Source organism: Silurus meridionalis, chromosome 24, assembly GCF_014805685.1.
Source record: "Silurus meridionalis isolate SWU-2019-XX chromosome 24, ASM1480568v1, whole genome shotgun sequence".
NCBI lineage: Eukaryota > Metazoa > Chordata > Actinopteri > Siluriformes > Siluridae > Silurus > Silurus meridionalis.
In genome coordinates, this window is record NC_060907.1 from 14,974,314 (window position 1) to 14,992,971 (window position 18,658).

The 18,658-nt window shown below is 38.9% G+C and overlaps 1 protein-coding gene across 2 annotated transcripts; it reads right to left on the reverse strand.

The window, feature by feature from the left end:
- Positions 1 to 738: 738 nt before the first annotated feature.
- Positions 739 to 18,658, reverse strand: grtp1a (growth hormone regulated TBC protein 1a). Of its 2 annotated transcripts, none has more exons than XM_046838417.1 (9): positions 18,413 to 18,658; positions 17,970 to 18,101; positions 13,507 to 13,658; positions 10,270 to 10,428; positions 9,235 to 9,359; positions 8,212 to 8,308; positions 3,390 to 3,562; positions 2,401 to 2,586; positions 739 to 1,072 (listed from the first exon to the last, which is right to left on the reverse strand). In XM_046838417.1, the coding sequence occupies exons 1-9, from the start codon at positions 18,424 to 18,426 to the stop codon at positions 980 to 982; spliced, it is 1,131 nt and encodes a 376-aa protein (XP_046694373.1). In that variant the 5' UTR covers positions 18,427 to 18,658; the 3' UTR covers positions 739 to 979. The 2 variants fall into 2 exon arrangements, with proteins under 2 accessions (XP_046694373.1, XP_046694374.1); XM_046838418.1 differs by having other exon boundaries at positions 17,970 to 18,275.

An 18,658-nucleotide genomic window follows, 5' to 3' on the forward strand; every position in this document is an offset into this window, starting at 1 on the left:
TAGATAGATAGATAGATAGATAGATAGATAGAGATATAACTATCTCTCTCTTTTCTCTCTCGATTTCTCTCGATAGAGAGATAGATAGATAGATAGATAGATAGATAGATGATAGATAGATAGATAGATAGATAGATAGATCGCTCAAGAGATCTATCTATCTATCTATCTATCATCTATCTATCTATCTATAGATAGATAGATCTCTCTCGAATATATATATATATCTCTCTCTCTCTTTTCTCTCGATAGATAGATAGATAGATAGATAGATAGATAGATAGATAGATAGATAGATAGAGATATAACTATCTCTCTCTTTTCTCTCTCGATTTCTCTCGATAGATAGATAGATAGATAGATAGATAGATAGATAGATAGATAGATAGATAGATAGATAGATAGATCGCTCAAGAGATCTATCTATCTATCTATCTATCTATCTATCTATCTATCTATCTATCTAGAGAGATCTAGATCTCTAGATCTAGAGAGAGAGAGAGAGATCTATCTATCTAACTATCTATCGAGATATATATATATATATATATATATATATATATATATAGATAGATAGATAGATAGATAGATAGATAGATAGATAGATAGATAGATGATAGATAGATAGATAGATAGATCTAGAAAGAGGATATATATATATATATATATATATATATATATATATATATATATATATATATATATATATATATATATATATATATATACACACATACATACTATATCTATCTATCGATCGATCAATAGATATCGTTTATTGACTTAAGCATATGACCCTGGTTTTTAACTGTAGTGTAGTTTAGTGTTGAGGTTCTGTACAGAATATAGTTCCCTGTACCTCTATCACATCACAGTTTAGCATTATCACCAAGATTGTGAACAGTTTCAGCCATAAAAAAAAAAAGAATAAGGACAGTGCAAATAGAAGTCTGGAATGTCTGAAGCATTAGGGGGTGAGTCAGGATTCCTCTGCTATAATCCGAGCTCGGCAAACCGCCCGCAGCTTGGTGATGGTCGCCATGGGGAGGCTTCCGGGCTCTTTAAAAATGTTCTGCAGGAAAGACGGTACATAAGCCGGATCAGAAAACGAGAAGGCCTGCTACGCGAGAGGAATACGAGCATGTAAGTAAGTAAAGACATTTCGAGGCTTGATACACGACTGAGTTACATATTAGTTTGCAGACACCTGTTTATAAGTGCGGTATGTGCTTTTTGAGCATCCCATTCCACATTTAGTCTTCATTTGCTCTCATAACTCCCTCTGCTCTTCTGGGAAGATGTTCCACTAGATTTTGGAGTGTGCATGAGGACATTCGTTTTCATCAGCCACAAGGGTGTACTGATGGAGGTGAGGTGAGGAGGCCTGGGGTACAGTCAGTGCTCCATACCATGTTAAATAATCAATCAATCAATCAATCAATCTATATATATATATATATATATATATCTATATCTATATATATCTATCTATATCTATATCTATATCTATATCTATCTATCTATCTATCTATCTATCTATCTATCTATATATATATATATATATATCTATATATTATACCCAAATATGCTCTATATGAACAAAAGTATTTGGACTTTTCAATGTAGTTCGGTCACACAAATTGTTTAGGATCTTACGATGTGGTAACATCACTTCACCAGGAGACCCAAACCTGTTTAATTCAATTCAATTTTATTTGTATAGCGCTTTTAACAATGGACATTGTCTCAAAGAAGCTTTACACAGATAATGTGGTGATAAAAATTAATAAGATCTTTATAAATGTAAGTTTGTCCCTAAGATGGCAGGAGGAAGAAACCATGAGCGGAACCAGACTCAAGAAGAAACCTGTCCTCATCTGGGTGGCACCGAATGTCTATTTATTACAGTCTTGCCAGAGTCCCCTGCACAGTGTCCTTAACATTTATACAACAATAAGGATAATTAATAATATATATCTTTGTCTCCCGGTCACTCGTCTTCTCTCTTAGTTGTAATAAATGGACATTCAGTGCCACCCAGAAGAAGACGGGTTCCCTCGAGTCTGGTGCCTCTGTTAAAAGTGCTATACAAATAAAAATGAAAGCGAGCTTTATGAAGATATGCTTTCATGGGTTGGAGTGGAAGATCTTGAGTGGCCTGCTATAGAGCTCTGACCTCAACCCTATTAAACACTTTTGGGATGAATGTAAACACTGACTGCACCCCAGACCTCCTCACCTCAGGAGGTTATTATAACAGCAAATTTGGACTAACTGTGGAGCACATACGAATCTTATGGTCAGGTGTCCACACACTTTCAATCCTCCTAATTACTTTTTTTTCTATCACATCAATGTCAAAGCAGTGTCTCCCAAGATAACAGTTGAGCTCAAGTCTACCTGCATGAACGGATGGCAGTCCTCCACAAACTGTCCTCTGGTGATCTGCTTGAAGCAGTCGCAGATATCCGGGAGGTTCCGAGCCTGCGAGATAAGGGCCTGGTTGTGACGGATCAGCGTGAGTGCCACACGGAAGAGGATTTTGGAGCCCTCGTAGAAAAGGCAGTCCCAGATACGCAGAACAGTCTCGAGAAATTAAACAAAAAAGAAAAAGAAACTCCAGATCATTTTTCCTGACTGACTAACCCTTTTCAGTCATTATATATTATACAGTTTCTTTATTCACAGATGATGCAGTGTCAGGAGAACTATTACACCTATTACAAAAAGGGCTCCTTATTACAGGGTGGTAACTAAAAGTTTCGAGACTAGTTTTACTAACAGATGGCAGCACAAGGTTGCACGCACAGTCACAGGTAGCACCGAACTTCAGAAGCCAGTGTGCGACTGGATGCTCCATGACGACAATGCACTCAGTCACAAAGCTTGAGTTTCTCGCCGGAAGAAACAGGATCTCACTTCTGCACCCAGCCTAATCGCCAGATATGGCTCCTGCTGAGTTTTTGTGTTCTTCCCCGAAGATGCTGATCCGTCTCAAAGTTCGCCGTTTTGACATTGTGGAAATTCAGCATGAATAACAGAAGGTGCTGGACACGCTTCAAAAACGAGACTTCCGGGACACACTCTAGAAGTGGCAGAAACTACGCTGTATTGCTGTGCGAGGGGACTATTTTGAAGTCTCGAAATTTTTTGTTACCACCTCGTATAAAAATCAGTCTAGCTTCAACCAATCTGTCCTGAGATTATGTTTATTTTAAAGCAGAGAAACCATTTAAATATACTAATATAAAAAGTACTTCAATATTTCGGCTTGTTTTACAGAAAGTGTTTATTGTTCTCTTTCACAAGATTTAAATATTCATCTTATCACCTTACTTAAACAAACCTAATCCCATTTTCCCCACTTTGGACATGATGTCCACACTTACCTCTACAGGGAGGATGTCAATAAAGAGGCAGATGAACCAGCGTGACACCACCAGTGTCCACATGACGTTGTTTTCCACCATGGCCTGCCAAACAGCTGGCACCTTCACCTTCACCAGCTCTCCCAGCACCTCCTGGTCAGTCTTCAGGCCCAACATGGCTGGTGTGTAGTAATCTAGGAGGTGGAGAATTGCTCATAAATATAAATGCACGTCATGAACAATGGATGGAAATGGGCTAACACACATTAAGTTTAAAAAAACTTGTCAAATTAGACCCAATCTCCATAGCTAGATGTTTAAATCCTTCCACAGTTTGGTACATTTAATCAATAAACCTGGCCAATGCAGGCTCTCAAGCAGTGCCAAAGAAAAAGAAAATGTTGGGAATCCTCCTTACTTCCATACTGGCCAGGCAGGAACATCTAGGAGCTCATGTTTGTGAGAGCCATTTAGCCCTCGTTTCTCCGTTTAAATATAAAACAGCTAAAATGCTGGTTGACTGACATGGCAAATGGTCAACAATTAAAATCTTTAAGACTGTATGAATTACTCACCACTACCTGAATCAAACAAAACTCGTCCGTAATAAGCAGCTGAAAGGCAAACAGAAACGTGTTTGCCACATCAGATTGCGTCTGTTAGCTCACGTACACCGATCAGGCACAACATTATGACCGCCTGCCTAATATTGTGTTGGTCCCCCTTTCGCTGCCAAAACAGTTCTGACACGTTAAACATTAACAGCATTAACTTCTTCAGCAGTTTGTTGGATCAGATCACACGGTCCAGACTTCGATCCTCACGTGCATCAATGAGCATCGGCCGACCGTGACCCTGTCGCCGGTTTACCGCTGTTCCTTCCTTGGAGCACTTTTGATAGAAACTGACCACTGCAGATGGAGAACATGCTACAAAAGCTGTGCTCTTCCCAGTCATCTAGATGTCTTAATTTGGCTCTTGACTGGGAAAAATCTTTTAAATAATGCTTTAGGAAAAGATCATGAAGCTTACGGCCTACAAAAAAGTACACAGACAACCGCAGAGCCATATAAAAGTTCTGCATTCTTGCTGTTAAATCGTTTTGTCTGGTAGCTCCGCACCCTGGACGTACAGTAGAACAGGTTTCTGACAGGATGTTCATGTTGCTTTGCAAAGCGTGTTTGATTTCTATATCATTTGACAGTGTCCTTAGCCCTGTGTTTTCTGCGATTGTTGTTGTATGTAGCACCAGGGTTCAGGAGGAACGTTGTTTCATATCACTGTGTAATGCGTCGGCTATATATAGTTGAAATGACAATAAAAGCGACTTGACTTGACTTGACAGTGCCTGTGTGTTCTCCTAATGTCATGAGGTAAACAACAATGCCACGTGGATATGAGTGGAAAAGGAAGAGCAGCCAGCTACACAAATACAAAGCCATGTGCACAACAGTAGCTCTAATTACAGATATGTAACATAATTCCTGTACAACATTTCCCTAGAGGAACACAGGGGTTATGACAGGACAGGACATTATTGCCGACGAGAAAGCATGTACAGTGCGAGACACCAGAGTCTCATTCCCAGGGTGTGACTGGTGTCTAAGAGGATTTGAACAGATCGGAATCATGTGACCTGACACTGGGTTTATTAATAGCTCAGGAAATGAGATGAGGTGCTGAGAATAACTGTGGACAAGCCAAATAAACACAGTCTCTTCCACACAAACGATTCCTAGCTGCAGTTCCAGTCAAAGGTACAGTGTGCGTACAGTAACCTCAATAAACAGAATCACTATTTCCGAACGGCGATTTGAAGACTGCACGTGCCACGTGAATGCTGTTGTCCCCATAATGCTTTGAAGGCTTCCTACAATACAAATGCCTTCCTCTGTATTCCATTGTGTACAATGCTATTTACTGAAAAATAAATAATGATATTTTGTTTGCAGACAGACGGAGCCTGATGCAAGTATTCACATCCCTTTAATTTTTAGACAATTGATAGTGGTCCGAAAAATCAATAGTGTTAAACTATTTACAAATTTTAAAAAATTGTGATTGCGCAAATATTCAGCCCTCGAAACCTTTGAATTATTTTTGTTTGCAACCTCAGTGACCATCAGAAGTCGTAGTTGATTGAACATATAAACTGGGTCTTATTATTAATACACCAGTTCCTGGATGGTTCCAGAGTTTGTTGAAGGCTTTATTGGGCAAAAAGTCTGAGAAAAACTAATTCTGCAAAAATATCATCCCGAACTACGGGAAGAACAATGGAGCCAGTGATAAAAAAGCAGAACCAAGAAGGGCATCCAGTAAACGGTTATTTCGGAAAAGCAAACAATGGAAACGCTGAAGGACCCAGGTGAGATGCTTTGGTTTGAGAGTAGAAGCTGGGTTTTGAGGAGGCGTGGCTAATATTGAAAAGTTGATCCCAATTAAAGTTTGCCAAAAGGCATGTTGAAGACTCAGGGTAAAAAATGTTTCTCTGATTTAATGAGACCAAAATGGAACATTCTGGCTTTGGCAAAAGCATAATATTTGATAAAAAATAAATATAAAAGTGTTCCTAAAAACACTATGCTCACAGTGAAACATGGTGGTGGCAGCACCAATCTGTGATAATGTTTTATTGCAGTTGGGACTAAAAATCTTAGCAGGGAGGAAAGAAAGATGGAACCAAATACAGGTATGTGCTAGAAGAAAACCTGCAAGGGACCCGAGACTAGAATAAAAGGTTCACCTTCCAACAGGACGAGAGACACAAAGAAGGCTGAATGATGGTTAGGATGTATGGTACAGAGATACATATAATAGAAAGAAAGAAATATGTCTCTTTATAGACACCTTCCTGCATCACCAATGTCACCAGAGCCAATTTTTAGCGAAACAAGAGTCAAGTCAAGAAGCAGCAACGTTTCTCCAGGACTCTGGTGCAACATAAACAACATAAAGCTATATAACAGAACACAGAGCTGAGGACTAAAAGTAAGTTGTCCCAGCTACATAAAGTGCATCATATGCAAACTAGTGCAAACAGCGCAAGACAAAAGACACAAAACTGCACAGACCAGTATACATTCTGTAGAATACGTTATACACTACAATGTGCGAAATAAGAGAACTGTAAACAAAGACGGTTCTCCAACATAGTACTCCAAGTAGTTTATTTACATGACTAAGATCAGAGCTAGGAGCTACTAACAATGTGCAGGGTGAACCCCCCTCCAACACAACACAGGTAATGGCTCAGCTACAACATAAGGCATGTGTTACTCATTTAAAAAAAGGTTCTTCTGTCATTTGGACACAGTTTGTTGTTATGTACACATCAAACACGGGCCAGAAAACTGAATCTGAGAGCAGACGTCAGTTATAATGTATCGAATTTTTTTCCAGGAATTTTACATATAATGTAAGAATCAAAATCAAGTTTATTGGCCAAGTGTGTTCACACACACACAAGGAACTTGGTTTCAGCCGTTAGTGATTCTCAAAAGTATAGACATAACACATTTAGCTTGGAACTTCTGGGTGGTTCCATAAAATTCCGGAGTAAGAACGGGAGCTGAGGATGGATTTGGACTGTAGTTAATGTCAACAGTCTGCTACACTGATTCAGGACTACTTTTCGCTTCTGATCATCATCACTGCACCCCGCAACATTGTTTATCTGCAATAAATGGACATTCGGTGCAACCCAGATAAGGATGGGTTTTTTCTTGAGTCTGGTTCCTCTCAAGGTTTCTTCCTTATGCCATCTCGGGGGAGTTTTTCCATGCCACAGTCGCCACCCTCTTTCTAATCAGGGACGAACTTACACTTATAAAGAACATATTCATTTTTTAGCACCACATTATCTGTGTAAAGCTGCTTTGAGACAATGTTCATTGTTAAAAGCAAAATACAAATAAAAATTTATTGAATTGACTATACAGACAATGTGAGACAATATGGACAGTATGAGTATTAAATAGGGATACTGTTGTGTCATATTGTGCATCAGAGTAACTTTAGAACTTTTGTACAATAAACATCATCAATAGTGTGTGTAACATATACGGATGATGTGATGACTAACGGTTCTGATAATGATATTATTCGATTATATAATCTGGCATTTCAATAGCCGAAATTGTACTGTGATCATTTTATCTCCTAGCATTACTGCCAAAGCTGCACAGGAGCAATTCAAATCCAGGACCTGAATGTATTAGAATGGCTCAGTCGAAGGAGAGGCTCTGAACATCTATTCAGTATTGAGCAATTCTGCTCCTGATGTGCAAAGTTAACACGAGACAGATCCCAGGAGACGTGTAGCTGTAGCTGTAATTGCAGCCAAATGTGGTCTCTGCCACGTACCGAGGGTAAAAAACTACCAAAGAAAAGTCTGCTCTTTTATTTCATAGACCTTTGTGTTAGAAATGTATTTTGCACTTTTTAAATGTGCAACTAATTGTTTAAATGATATTGTACAAATCCAGACTGATGTTCCATCATTAGATGTGTTGTCTGGGTCTGATCTGATCTGATTTGGGAAAGAATGTAATAGGAACTGGTTTTATTTACAAAAAAACAAGTGATATAAAGGAACCAGACACAAAAATCTATTCATGATTACAACTCAATCATTTACAGATGCTCTGCTGTCAAAGGGAAGCGATTATTGTCCACCTGGATACATTTAAACACATTAGATACTGGAAAAGGTTTCTTTTTTTCATCTTTTCCTGTAGACAACGTAAAGAAATGAAACTAGTCGATTGTTAGATGTATTCCTGACTGTATTATATCATTAATCATGCAGCATGCATTCAAATCACATGCAAATGGCACAAACCTGGAAGTATCCTGCTAAGCAGAGCCTCCATCAACCAGAAGGACTTCTCTTCATCCTTGGTGATGATGAGGAGATACCCGGCAATAAAGTTCATCCCCTGGAAGAGCGAAAATATTGAAGGATTAAGAAGCAGGAAGAGAAGAAATTCCTAACATACATCATGACAGCACTCACAGGATATTACAGAATCAGATAGAAGGCCTACACCAATTAGGCATAACATTATAACATGGGAAGTGAATAACACTGAAAATCTCCTCATCATGGCACCTGGTAGAAGGTGGCAGATATCAGGCAGCAAGTGAACATTTTGTTCTCAAAGTTGACGTGTTAGAAGCAGGAAAAATGGGCAAATTGGGACGTCTAGACGACTGGGTCAGAGCATCTCCAAAACTACAGCTCTGATGGGGTGTTCCTGGTCTGCAGTGGTCAGTATTTATCAAAAGGTGGTCCAAGGAAGGAACAGTGGTGAACCGGCGACAGGGTCATTGATTCACGTGGGGAGCGAAGTCTGGACCGTGTGGTCCGATCCAACAGACTGCTGAAGAAGCAAAAAGGGAGGACCAACACAATATTAGGCAGGTGGTCATAATGTTATGCCTGATCTTTTTATATTTAATACACCCAAAAAAGAATTAAGGGAAAATTGTGGTTACGAAACAGGAACATGCCGAACGGCAGGCGTCAAAAAATACGTGAACTACTTTGCATTGCAAATTGGATGTTAAGTGCTACAGAAACGTTGACTGTCAATGCAAAACTTTTCGTGCGTCAGGATTTGGACACACCCTACAAAACCAGATGACTGAGTTGCACTACAAGCAACGCATGTGGACTTAATGGCGTCATCCTGCAAACTATGTCCATGTCCTTGCAAATACCAGTGCTTCAAACATTAACTTGGACCAAAAACATAGAAACAACAGCAACCTCTGTTATCCCCTCATGTGCCCTGACAGCAGGACATTGTATCCTGAATCAGCAAAGAAAGGAGATCAAAGTTTATTGTGGAGAATCGTGTACCTGGCAATATCCCACTGCCTTGTTGTGGTGTCCGTACGCCAGCAGCACGTTATATAAGGGCTTCTGAAGGCACGGCTCGGCTGTCTTCCGGAACTGTACGTTGTCTGGGAACGTCCTGTGCAAATCTGTAGACAAGGTGTGGACAGCTCTAGATGTGGGCTCAATGTCAAAGAATATACATACTAAGCTTCAGTGGAAACTGCTGATTAAGGAGAGCCAAAAGGATCAGTTAGCATCATCCAAATAACTTCACATGCAGTTCGTCATTTAAGGACGTAGACTGATAGCATGAGAAGGCAATCTCCATTGATATTATGCTGTCAGTCAGTACACATCTGCAGTGGTGGACAGTAACTAAGTAAATGTAATTCGTTACTGTACTTAAGTAGCTTTATTCACGTATCAGTACTTTATTGTAATGTTTCCATTTGGGGAGATTTTTACTTCACACCATTCCAAAGTCAAATATCTTTTTACATTTTGTGAAGTCGTTCCTTGTTATTTATGAGGATAAAAACTTGACTGGTCAAACACGCAGCGATCCACCAATCAGGGTCAAGTGAGCGCTTCGTTTTGAACTGGTTTTGATTGGCGCTTTGTGTATCTACTGATCACCAACACACAGTTCAGCATCAGTTCAACAGCAAGCAGAACATTTAAAGAGGAGGAATAAATGATGGAGGAAACTTCTGACTCAAATTCGCCTGAGGTGATTAATTAAAGAGTCGTGATAAAAATGATAACAGGAACCGTAATAAATCATAGTACTTTGGATACTTAAGTACATTTGAAGGCAAAAACGTTTGTAATTTTACTCGAGCAAAAGTTCGAAGGGACGTTTACTTATACTAGAGTCCTATTTTACACAGTGTCTCAACTACATGGTTTGTGTACTTCATCAATCACTGTTCATCTGTAATATACATTTTACGTTTTATCATTCACTGTGAGCCCATTAACACTTCTCCACTCCCCGAAATATTTCAGACTTCTTCCTTCTTTGTATGTTGATCATGACACCGGGGTCAAACTGACCTGTGCGGATTGCATCCTCCAGTTTAGGGTCGTGTTGCCCCTGGAGCAGTGAACTGTAATAGTGTGAGTTCCTTTCCATCTGCTCCTGTGCGCCACTTGCTGCCATCCAGACCAAAGCTCGGTGTTCGTTTGGGATCCCTTTCCGGACATAACGCTTTACTGTGGGGTACACATTACACACACAAACACACACACACACAAGGTCATGATTCATCCCATAACCTAGTTGGTTCTCAGTTCCTTTATGGGTCTGTTTCTACCCTGTAGAAAAGAAGAGCTACTTCAGTGCATTATCAATGCTCTGAATATTTGTAATAGTTTCTTTGCAACTAACAGGAAATACGTGTGGAACACGAGGACATGTAATTGTTGAAAATCAAGTTCCTGGCAAGACCCGCGTCGACGCTGTCACCAGGGATACTGCTGCCACAAGTCGAGTGATTCTGCTTACTGATTATATATGACAGAAATATCGTTACCATTTTCTTAAAACAGGAAGAACAACTATTTCAAAATGTTGACCTTGCTGTGACCTTGACCCTTATTTAGACCGATTCCATTATCTCCTGGTTACAACAAGGATTCTGTGTAAATCCTACAAATATCCGAATGTTCGTTCTTGAGATATCACACTAGCATTGATCTCAGTGAGATTCTCAGAGAGCTCAGTGGTGAAGTTTCCAGATATTTCCATGGGAACTTCATCTGGGGAATTTTGGGGAAATATTCCAAGTTGGAAACTTTCCAGGAATTCATCCGAATTTACAGGAATTTAAAGGAATTAATAAAACAAATTAACCTAATCATATACAGATATAAAAATTTTGTTTAGTCATAAGCTACGAACAAATAGAATTTTTCATTAAAAAAAATTTTTTTTTTCAATTTGATTTAATTGTTAGTATAATTTTTTTCGCACACAGCACAAGGAAGTTTAAAACATAAATGTTGCAATCATCCAGTAACATGGGCGGTTTTTGGACGTTATTTTGTGTGCAGGACGCAATAAATGATGTGTGTTATGGTATGGATGACTGCACGGTGCATGTAGGTGGCGTGGCCTGCGGTAAGTTTTGCACACAGCTGTGATGTGCACAGGAGAAATTCAACAGAAATTGCATTAAATCTGGTTGTTTTAACCAAAATCATCCTGCAGAACTACATTCAAGATTCCTGTTATAGGCTCACCTGCAATTAAGCAAAAAGTTATTCCCATTAATTCCCATGGAAAGTTTTAGTCTTAAAAATTCCTGGAATTTTGCAACCCTAGAAGGGATAATAAAGTATTTCTGGGCTGGATATCTTCTAAATGTCTACATTCCCTTCTGTCAGTGGTGCTATAGACGCAAAGATAAAAGAATATTGTTAACTCCGCCATGAATAACCAGTACAATACAGATTTTACACAAAATCGCTGCCAGTGCGCATGCTGTATTACGAACACTGCTTTGTGTAAAAACATCTGACGGTCTTCTCATCATGTGTGAAAAACTTATCAACAATATTCAGGTAAGCCAAACTGAGGCCAACCCAGTTCCTGGCAGTGTCTGTGTTGTTCTAACTTGAGTCAAATGATGACATTTGTGTGGGTGTGGTGAGTTTAACACGTCATATTAAAACAGTCCAGGCCAATAGTACACTATATGGACAAATGTTGGTGGACACCTCTCTAAGATTCATGTGCTTTTTTTTTTTTTTTTTTTAACATTCCATTCCACATTTCCATTTGCTGTTATAATAACCTCCGCTCATCTGGGAAGATGTTCCACTAGAATTTGGAATGTGTTTTTTGGAGATTTGGACTCGTTCAACCACAATACAGGCAGTACACCTCAAGAAAGATGGAAGTGTTATGAATGGACAATTGGTGTCACAGATGTGGATCGGTTCCCTTTCTAGTCTGGTTCCTCTCAAGGTTTCTTTCTTTCTGTGTTTTGTATTGTTTAAAGATTTATGATCACACTCTTAATATCACCCAAATGAGGATGGGTTCCCCTTTTGAGTCTGGTTCCTCTCAAGGTTCCTCTAATGGATTTTTTCCTTTCCACAGCTGCTCATCAGGGATAAATACACATCATTCACCTTAACTCATAAATTCTGTAAAGTTGCTTTGAGACAATGTCTGTTGTAAAAAGCTCTATAGAAATTGCTATAGAAGTCTTATAGCATCTCAAGGAGTTCTTCCTGGCCACAGTTGCCATTGACTTGCTCATTAGGAATACAATTATAAGCAATCTTATAAGCAATCTAAACTAACACTACACAAAATGCATTATACAACCTTATAACCTCTGCTTTGAGACAATGTCCATTGTTAAAAGTGCAATAAGAAAAGGGTGTTCAAAATCGTATTACTGTTCGTAAAAACTGATGTAGGTGAGGTGATGAGGCATTCACATTCATCCCAATGGTGTTTCACTAGGGTTTGTGGTTGAAGCTCTATTGCAGGCCACTCAAGATCTTCCTCTCCATCCCATGTTTACACGGAGCTGGCTTTGTGCACAGGGGTGTTGTCATGCTGGAGCAGGTTTAAGTGAAGCGAAAATTCGACCACATCCAAAGATCCTGTACAACTATGTGCCTCAAATTCTCTGGTAACAGCTTGGGGGAGAACCACATCTGGCTGGTCAAATTTATTTTGTTCTATGTAGTGTATATTTTGTAGAACATCCTTGGATTTTGAGCCATGACAGCCTGATGTTTTCATAGAGCTGTGTGATGAAGCACGTTAATAATTTATTAACTACTTTAACAAGTCACCAAAAAAACAGCAGTTATATTGTACATCATAAATGCACTTGCTTAAAAACAGATGTCAATAGAATAAAATAATGGCTGTGTTCAGTTTAGGGAGAAATTGAGAAATCTTTTTTCTCTGAAAGTATCCAATGTACATTATTAGCTTTTTTTTTTTTTTTTTTTTTACAGGCAAGAGGTCGTATTACTGGTAGTAAACATTGCCATCCTGCTGTACTGCTTTGTACATATTACAGGTGTTATTGTGCTGTATTTATGCTATTAAAATAAAGGGAAAAAATTCCCCAAATTCCCCTATTTTAACTGATTTATTAGGATATTAAGAAGCCTTTCATCGATACAAACACATAAAAAGGCACGCCACTGTTCTACTATAAAATACACAATCCAAATGGGGTTAATGGACCAAAGCTGTGCATGTTGACGGTGTAGTAAAATGCATTATTGCCCTATAAATAAAATTAAAAGCACACATTTTACCTTTAAGACTCTTCTCGATGTGGCTTCTCCCCTTCAGAAATTTCGACCATTTGATGGTCCTTTTGGTGAGAATGGCCAAATACTCAGACATGAGCTCCTCATAGGACTCGTAATCGAAGTCATTGGGCCTTTCGAAGCCGTACGGATCCACTCTGTGGAAACATGGACGTCAACCGAGTGCACAAAGGAAGAATAAAGACAAATAATACAAACGTCATCAATGAATTATTTCGCTTTGGACAAAAAACTGTGCTTTGAGAAGGCCAATGAGGAAGCCAGATAGATGCAAGATCATCAAAATCATTTAACAATAAATCAATCTAACAGCAATATCAATAGAAGAAACGGAAAGTGGAAATGTTCTATTCATATTTATCAATAGCGATTGTATTGATTCAATTGAGGATTTTTAAATTTTGGTTCAGATGTCCAATGTATGGCAAAATTATTGGGACACCTGCCTTTCCCCAAACTGTTACCACAAAGTTGGTCGCACACTAATTAATAGGATGTCTTTGGATGCTGTAGCATTAAAGTTCCCTTTCACTTGAACTTAGAGACCCAAACTTGTGTACAAAATCCAGCTCAATGAAGATATACATGGGTTGGAGTGGAAGATCTTGAGAGGCCTGCTATAGAGCTCGGACATCAACACTAATGTACACCTTTGGGATTCATTGGAATTCTGACTGCACCCCAGGCCTCCTCACCTCACCTACATCAAAACCTGACTTTATTAACACCCTAGTGGCTGAAACGGCACAGATCTTCACAAGCACACTCCAAAATCTAGTGGAACATCTTCCCAGAAGAGTGGAGGTCATTATAATAGTAAACAGGGACCAACTGTGGAATGAGACACAAATCAAGAAGTTTTCCTGAGGTTGTGATGGACTTACACATGAAACATGGCAAGCACATCCATCACACACAACACAAGGAGCCAATTTGGGGAAAGTTGTCTCTATGTGTAGAGACTTTTGGGACTCCCTGTAGATAGTAATAACACAGCTGCTATCCAGTGTTAACGTTTCATCTTGTTTGTAGGGCAGCGTGTTTGAAATCCTTAGACCTCAGCATGGGAGATCACACTGTACCTGATCAAGTAGTTTAGCTATTTCAGTATTAACTCCTTACTCACAATCACTGTCAATTTAAAATGTATTTGTATGGCGCTTTTATCAATTAGACATCATCCCAAAGCAGCTTTAAATAAATAATTATTATAATTTTTATTTTCCCCCCTACAAGTGTATCCCTAATGAGCAACCCCCTGGCAAGCAAAACTCCCCCTGAGACGGTATGAGGAAGAAACCTTAAGAGGAACCAAACTCAAAAAGGGAACCCATCCTCATCTGGGTGAGACCAAATGTCTATTCATTACAGTTCCATCATTGTGAAGGATATCACTTGAAACCAATGTGAAACCATCGATCGTTTACGTGGCAGTATCAGAACAGTTCATTGTTAATGAATATAAAGGCTTTTAAACACTATACGATAGCAGCGGAATTGTAAATTGTACTGCTTTTTACTCTGTGTCCAATTCTTGGACAAATTCTGTGGCAAACTGTGCATCTGTTATGTTCACATTTAAACCACAACTAAGATTCTCAGCTACAATGCACCAGATAATCTCCTGCTGCTGGAGACCACAAGTAAGTGGGTTAAGTTGATGGACTTTGGATCGGAAGGTCTTGAGTTTCAATCCCAGTACCCTCGAGCTGTTTAAAGGGTTTAAATTCATGTCAATAAATACATTATTATTGTAATTTATATTAAGACTATGAACAGTGTAGACTTAGTACAGAACCACACTTTTTTTTAGATACAAGTCATGATATTTAGATTGATGCAACCTAATTTGGATTTTAAGATACTACAGTCTCAGTCTATAGTCTAATTATAATACACTTTACACACATATCAGTCATAACTTTAAAACCACTGACAGGTGGAATGAATTCATTTATTATTTCTCGACCAGAGATGGTGCAATTCACAGATTTGCATCAGTGCATAAAAGTTAAAGAGGGGCTGCATCGTTTTTTTATACATATTTGCATCAGTTAAAAAAAAAAACGATTTACTTGTATATAATTATTAGTAGATGCACAATACTTTTATTAATTAGGAAGTGACCGATAATTTGTGAACAATATTTTATATGTAGATTGATTTCTCCTCACTAAACTGTTTCTGCACCGCTGCTGCTACACGAATATGACGTATCACAACGGTATGGAGACCGAGGCGTGTCCTGGGAGTCACACGGAATATAGATTAACATGGCAGAGGTAGAGCTGCAACTTCCTGGAGACACAACAGGAAACAACAGGTCTGGTTAATTACTTCTTTTTTTTTTTTCCCCCAACTACAAAGGTGTGTTTGTGAAAGGGCCATGTGTTAGAAATCAAAAGGCACTTAAGTTAATGTATGATTTATTCTCTGTCTGAACCAAACAAATAAAAGTGAACTGTATGTACGATATTGGATTACATAGAATCATATTTTTTTCCATCGCATCGAATCGCATCGTGACGAATTAAATCGAAATCGGATTGCACTGCATCGTAAACCGTATCGCACCGGTCGCTGCTTCATATGTACCTTTAAATGTATCATATCTTTCACTACGTATGGAGATGCAAATCGCATCGGCCTCGGTCATGAAGATGTACATCCCTAATCCCTACGGCTGAAGCCGTTATTGTAATTCTATTGTATTTCTTCTTCTCATATATATCTCATATATCTCTTTATATATTCTTATATTTTATATAGTTTTTATACTTTATTTAACTGCCTTCTTTTTCTTTGTTTCATTTTTCTCCCCATCCTATTCCCTCATGCCGGACCGTCGTAAAAAGCATTTCACTGCATGTCGTACCCTGTATGTATGTGTATGTGACAAATAAAATTTGATTTGATTTTAATGTTATGGCTGATCATTGTAGATGTTTAAGGTATTTAATATTCAAAGGTTCGGAAAAGTCCAGAACCACTGGGAATACTTTGGCCATAATCCATAATTATCAGCTGAGAAAGTGGTGTACTTTACTTTAATCGGAAAACCTGTGCACCTGCTCAGTTATCCAATCGGCACATGTGAATGTGTGCGACATTCCCAGGAGTTCAGCAGTTCCTGAAATACTCATAGCAGCACATCTGGTGCCAATAAGCATGCCTCGATTAAAATCGCAGAGCTCACACTTTTTCTACATTCTGTTCAAGTTTGATGTGAACATTGACTAAAGCTCTCGCCCTGTATCTAACACGTGATGGGCTGATTAGATACCTGCATGAATGTATAGGGGGAATGGTTTTCCTAAACAAGAGGACGGTAAGAGTACGTGGTAGAGCAGAGATCCCCAAAAAAACAGGTCTGGATCGGTACTGCTGCTATTGAGGCTTTAACTGCACAAGTCCATGTATTTTGCTTTTAATTATTTCCTGACTTTCAGTAAACAGTTTTATTCTGGATTCGTGATCGACATGATGTTTAGGAAATAAATGTAACTGTCCAAAAAAAAAAAAAAGTATTATAATGTACAAGGTTGGAATATGCCAGGTTTCTTCCTCAGGATGCCTCAGGGAGCTTTTTCAGCCCTGAATCATTTTATATATACATAATTTATTCATATATATTTTTAAGTTTGATTAAAATTGCAGATTCCAGCACTGCTGCTGTAGAGCCTTTAACTGCATAAGTCCAAATATTTTTCCTTTCATTAGTTCCTGAATTTTTTTTTCCTCTCAGTAGACAGTTTGGATTAGTGTTTTACAGGATATTTAGGAAGGGATTGCAGTCTGCCAAAAGCTAAAAGCTTTAATTATTATTATTATTATGTTTCATTACTATAAACTTCAATCATTAAAAAACGTTGTGACTGAATATACATGGTTAAAAAAGTGCAAGGTTTCTGCCTCGTTATGTCTCGTGAAGTTTTTTTTGGCTCTGAAACCTTTTAGTTACTGTTGGACTTCATATGAACATCATTGTGGATATTTCCACAGACTGGTACTGCTGTTGTAGAGCCTTTAACTGCATTAGTCCAAGTATTTTTCCTCTCGTCGGTTAATTTTCTTTCCTTTTAGTAGACACTTTTAGTCAGGATTAATTTTACATGATGTTTAAAAAGTGATTTTGCAAATCACCCAAAAAGCTTTTATCATTCTAATCTTTTATTACTGAAAAACTTCAGTGGAAAACGTTGTGACGAACAGCCAAGGTATTAATGGATTTCATGGAGTGTTCGTGGATATTGCTGGTGTAAGGCATGATCGAGAAATTTCTAATCTCATGTATATATTAACTTTTCCTTGGTCAAAGCTTAAACTGGTGAAGATTGCAAACAATCTTAGAAGTCAAGTTTTTTTTAGGACTCTCTATAAAAACAGAGTAAAGGATATGAAAGAGATGTTGTGAAGATACAGTATGAAATAGAAAGAGTGTGAGGCACCTGGAGATTCTCTCCCTGGCGTTGCTCGGGACGTTGATGCGGTGTTGAGGCTGCTGCTGCTGCTGCTGGGAGCTTCTCGCCTTCTCCATTGTCCGGGTTTCACCTGCAGCTTCTTCTGCACAACTTTCCAGCCTTCATGTTAAAACCACATCACATCACATCTCAGCACACATCCACAAAGCAGGGGGGGTGTTTTTTTCTCTCTCTCTTTTTCTTTTGTTTATTAGGATTTATGGTTGTAGAATCACACGAGTCTTCTTCTCACGTCCATGGCATGAAACAGTCCCAGGAAAGTCCTCCAAGTATCTGAGATGCATCAGATTAAAAAGCAATAAAGCGTTGTGTATGAGAGAATTTCTCTTTGACAGGTTTCAAGTGGGGTTGGATTATCAGTCCAACTGCACACGCGCGCACACACACACACACACTCAGAATATACGCACCAACCGGCGTCCATGAACCAGTCCTGTACTGAGATAGTGAGCACAAGCTCCTCACTTCAGCACCGTGTCTCCGTCCCCGACCTGTGTGCGCACTCTTAACTCATCCCCACGCTAAAGGCGCCCGGTAGCCCCTCTTTCATCCCGCGATCACACGCACCGAGCTCGGCATTAAGGCTTCCCCGCTTTCCCCCAGCGCCACGCGTAATCCACCGGCGTGTTTTCCCGAGCTCAAGGGCAGACGTCGAT